Source organism: Sorghum bicolor, chromosome 3, assembly GCF_000003195.3.
Source record: "Sorghum bicolor cultivar BTx623 chromosome 3, Sorghum_bicolor_NCBIv3, whole genome shotgun sequence".
Classification (NCBI taxonomy): Eukaryota; Viridiplantae; Streptophyta; class Magnoliopsida; order Poales; family Poaceae; genus Sorghum; species Sorghum bicolor.
The window spans coordinates 72,264,429-72,269,644 of NC_012872.2; the positions used below are offsets into that span (position 1 = coordinate 72,264,429).

The 5,216-nt window shown below is 47.2% G+C and overlaps 1 protein-coding gene across 1 annotated transcript; it reads right to left on the reverse strand.

The window, feature by feature from the left end:
- On the reverse strand, positions 588–2,074 carry LOC8059415 (protein SRC2). The gene has a single exon (XM_002458999.2). The coding sequence runs from the start codon at positions 1,913–1,915 to the stop codon at positions 806–808; it is 1,110 nt and encodes a 369-aa protein (XP_002459044.1). The 5' UTR covers positions 1,916–2,074; the 3' UTR covers positions 588–805.

A 5,216-nucleotide genomic window follows, 5' to 3' on the forward strand; every position in this document is an offset into this window, starting at 1 on the left:
CCCTGTTTAGTTTTCCACTTAATTTTTTTTATCTATCTCATCGAATCTTTGAACATATGCGTAGAACATTAAATATATATATATACATAAAAATAAACTAATTACACAGTTTGGTTAAAAATCACGAGACGAATCTTTTAAGCCTAGTTACTCCATGATTAGCCTTAAAGTGCTACAGTAACCCCACATGTGCTAATGACAGATTAATTATACTTAATAGATTTGTCTTGCAGTTTCCTAACGAGGTATGTAATTTGTTTTTTATTAGTTTCTAAAAACCTCTCACGACATCCTACCGACGTATCTGATGTGATACCAAAAAATTTTGGTCTTCAATCTAAACTAAACAGGGCCTTAACTTGGAGTGAGCTATCGTGCGCGCCGCCACAAATGACGCGTTTGAAGTTTCCATATCCAAACGCACCAATGCGATGCGTATGCGTATCAACCTGTTCCAAAGATTGGAACATCAACACTGCCCCCCTCCAAATCTCCGTAAAACAGCTTCGAGTTACAAATGTAAGGTTTAAACACTCGCTTCAATCGAAGCCAGACTGACAAAACTTCGAAAGTACTAGGCGCAGATCTGAATAAAAGAAAACTGCGTGCAATTCATAATGTCACGCTTTCAGCATCATAGGAGTATTTACAATACCATATATATATCATCAGATATATAAGATGCATAATTTGATTTGATCCTGACAATTAGATTGCGTACAAAACGAAACAAACAAATCACAAACGCAAATCCAAAACGAAAGACCTCTGCCCTTGAGATGCTCGGTGTCATCATCAGAGTGCTCTAGAAATCAAAGCCGCCATCGAAGCCACCGCCGTCGTCGAACCCGGCGTCGTAGCCGGCATCGTACGCCGACGCGTCCGACATCATGTCGCCGATCAGCAGCCCCCCGACGGCGCCACCGAGCAGCCCGGCCCCGAGCCCCATGCCGAAGTTGTTCTTCTTCTTCTGCGGCTTCACGGCCTGCTGCTGGTACCCGTACCCGGCGGCCTGCTGCGGCGGGTAGCCGTACCCGTACCCAGCCTGCGGCGGCGGGGGCGGGTAGCCGTATCCAGCGGCCTGCTGCGGCGGGTACCCGTACCCGCCGTACTGCGGCGGAGGAGCGGCGTAGGGCGCCGCCGTGCTGGGACCGGCGGCAGGGTAGGCCGTCACCGGCTCGCCCGCCTTCGCCGGCTCGCCTGCCGCGGTCGGGTAGCCGGATGAGGCCGGGTAAGCGGTCGCTGGCGCGTCGGCCTTGCCGCCGGTGGGCGGGTACGCGCCGCCGGGAGGTGGGTACGCGTCGGCCTTGGCTGCCGGCGGGTATGCGGCAGGAGGTGGGTACGCGTCGGCCTTTCCTGAAGGAGGCGGGTAGGCGGCGGCGGGAGGCGCGTACGCGTCAGCCTTACCGGACGGCGGCGGGTACGCAGAGGGAGGCGGGTACGCGGCGGCCTGGGTGTATGCGGACTGGGCGGGGGCGTAGCCGTTGGCGGCGGCCGCGGACCGAGTGACCTCGCCGAGCTTGTACGACAGGTTGAGGACTCCCTGGGGCTTGCCAGAGGAGATCTTGCGGACCTGGTAGGCGACGAACTTGGCGGGGACGGGGCCGTCGGAGGCGCCGGAGAGGAGCTCGGAGAGCGGGATGTGGACCTCGCCGACGTCGCGGTCGCCGAGGGCGCGCTCGGCGCGGAGGAGGACGTGGAGGGAACCCGCGCCGGTGGCCGGGACGGCGAAGCGGACCGTGGCGTTCCAGGTCGGGTTGCGGCCGCCGATGCGGTCGGCCTGGACCCGCTGCCGTGACCGGGGGTCGCCGGAGAGCGACACCACGGCGTAGACCTCCATCTTGGACATCAGGTTCACGTCCTTGAGGTCCTTGGCGGAGATCAGCGTCAGCTCCAGCGTCCGCGTCGTCGCCATGGCCGGCGGTGAGCTCGCGATCGTGGGTGGATGGATTTTTCTTTCTTGTCTGGATCGGCGGCGGAGACGAGAAAAAGTCAAGATGGATTGTGTGTGTGCTGCTGCTGCTTTGTGATGGATGGATTGGATCGACGACTGGACGGCACAAGGCTCGTGTTCGTCTTATATATCGGGAGGAGGGGAACGGAGGAGGCTGCTAGGACATTTCTTCGGACGCGGATACTTTGCCTGCTGCATGACCCGTGGGTCCAGATACAAGTGGGACCGCTTGTCAGTGAAGAGCTTGGTGCCTTGGAGGTCCTTCTAGACCCCGCGTGTGACGGACGTCGGTTTACTTACACGCGGGGGAGAAGAGACGAGTCGTATGGCATGTATGACGCGTGGTCCCAGGGTGTGTCTGGGTTCGCACGTCAGTGGGCGTAGTGTTGCCGTGTGGCGCTGTGGGACGGCAGTTGCCTCGGAATCTTCTACTGCTCCTGACGCGCACGGCGCACCAGATCGGCCGCCCGCAAAGGCGCGGAAGGAACGGACATCTTTGCTCAGTGCCGTGGGGCCATCTTGTCAGTGTCTCAGTGCGTGGGTCCCAAGTGGTGAGGTTTCTGCGCATTGAGCCATTGACCAACACGGCCGTGTGGCGTGGTTTGGAGCGAATCTCAGCCGTCAGCAATGATTCTCTTGCAGGCTAGCATTGGCATCGGATCTCCACGCGTCGACGACGCTGCTCGTCCGTTGCTGTGTCTTTCTTCGCACCGTATGCCTATTCCGCTTTTCCCATAAAAAGTTCTATATTTCTTAAAATTCTTGAAAAGAACAATTCATATTCACTGATCTCTACGAACCCAGGCCTCAAACTTAGGGAACAAAGTTAAAGGTAAAACAACTCCAAAATACTCTTTCTATTCTTCTAGATTCATAGGCATAGTGATTTTGATGAAATGATACTCTCCTACGCTCTTTCTTTAATTGGATCTTTAAATAGAGTATGTGCAATTAAACTATACAAAGATATACAAAGTGATTCTACTCAAGTGACTCTTCGAATGATATTTTAGAGTGTAAATTTTAAACAACTTTGGGAGATGAACTTATAATTGGTGAACACCTGTGAGGCCACGACTAACTTTATTTAGTCACACTTGTATGCATCAGAATTTACATATGTTGAGGTAAATTAAAATATAAAATTAACCAAATCTTCACCCAAATATATCCTAGCATATATGAACACAAGGTGGACACAATACAAGTGTACTAAACAGAAATCTTAAAATATATTTTTTTATCAGTGTTAAACAAATTTGCCACTAGCTGATCACGAAAATGTGAGACGGTTCAACGTGAGGGCGTGACCCTTTCGAAGAGTGGCGAAGAAATAAATTTCCCGTGACGTGGATAGACTTGGTTGCCATTCAAAATAGTGCTAAGTAACTTGAATGCAAAAAAAATGAATTAATATTATTGTTAATGGATACACTTGGTAGCCATTCACGATGGTACAACACTCCTCATGCATGTCTGCAACACACGAGCGACCCGCGAGTATGGATTTGCTAAAGATGTCTACTTTTTGTTGGTTGATGTTGTAACTACAACTCTTCGAACAAAAAACATATACTCCTGCCGTGTGCATGGTTTCAAATCTCGATTGCATGAATTTGATGTATTTTTTGCAAATACGAGAAAATCATTACGCACCTTGACTTTAATCAAGTTAAATTATTTTTTAAAACTTTAATTGAATTTCTAAAAAAATACTAATATAGTACCAAAATAGTACCATTAAATATATTATAGAATATATTTTTATAAGATATTCATTTTATGTCATAGATATTGATGCTCTTTTATATAAAGTTGGTCAAACTTTAAAAAGTTTGTCTGATACGGATTCTAGGAATTGAAGCTTCCAGAAACAAAGGGAGTACATGTACATAATGTTCTTTCAAGATAATTAATAATCCAGTTGAAGGATCTATGTCCAATTTCTTAAACCAGAAAGGGCTCTAATCCATTTTCATGCTAGTAATAATAATATAAAGTGTTATTCCTATTAGATTCATTTGTTCAATGTTACCTTAAAAAACATTTCACAAGTCAGGCTCTACTGGCACGAGTAACCAATGTGCCTTGCACGAGTAATTTTGATTGATTGAGGGTAAAGCCAATGGAGGCGAACATTCTATAGTGGGTTTTGGCAATACAAATGCCACACTATGGAGTAGCATATCGAGACATTTTATCTCCCAACTCAAGCAGGAAAATAGCAACCTCGAATTTCAATTGTATATATGAATAAATATTACTTTAGGACTACATACACATTTTGCATCTCGGTGTTTACGCTCTGGCAAGCGTTAGAGCAAGAGTAGTTCCTTAGTGACGTCACTAAGGCTGTCTCCAACAGACAGAATGCAAACACGAAAGGCATTCGATGATTTGGGTGCTGCACAGTGAAAGACTCAGTGACGCAAAATTACTCGTCTTCAACAACGGACGCAACAGCTGACCCAAAACGGTACCCCCATCTCCATCGCTCCAGGCACCCCGACCTCCTTTTGCGTCCTCTCTCTCAAACGACGCATTTTTGCGTCTTCTTTTGGCTGGCACCAAAAATAGGTAATGTGTTTGGGTCAGCTGTTGGACGGAATTTTTGGATAGGCAAATCACTGTGCATGACTTATTTTGGGTATGGGTTGTGCCGTTGGAGACAGTCAACTACTCTTGCTCTAACGCTTGCCACCCTGAGCTTCTCGTCAGACCAAATCAATGTTGGCCTGTTTGGCGGTGAAGATCACCCGCTTTCTCACAGTCAAATAGGCCTTGCTTCCGTATATGTTTCTTCTACTCTAGGAGAGCACTAGCTCAAATGGCATGGATACCCAAGGTCGACTTGGACTTTTTTTTTTTGAATTTAGGTCGAGGTGGAGTTTAGGGCAGCATGCCACGCTGGCGAGTTAGACAAGCCCTGATTGAATTGATGCGTTTGTTAAAGTTGGCAATCAGCGTTAGTTTAGGCACGGCCTTAACGCCGGCTTTTGCCCGGCACCGGCCAACGAAAAGCAGGACACCAGATTACAACTCCTCTGTTTCAAATTGTAAGTTATTTCAAGAATTTTGGAAAATCATTTTTTTTAAATTTAATCAAAATTATATTATAAAATAATTATTATTATGGTACTAAGTATTATTAGATTCTTTCTTAATTATATTTTCATAGTATATTCACTTTACGTTACAAATCTTAATATTTTTCTCTATAATTTTGGTTAAACGTGAAAATATTTTGACTCTCTAAAATTTT

Excerpts from the sequence above, each read along its gene's own strand:
- LOC8059415 (XM_002458999.2), bottom strand. The coding sequence starts at position 1,915 with ATGGCGACGACGCGGACGCTGGAGCTGACGCTGATCTCCGCCAAGGAC.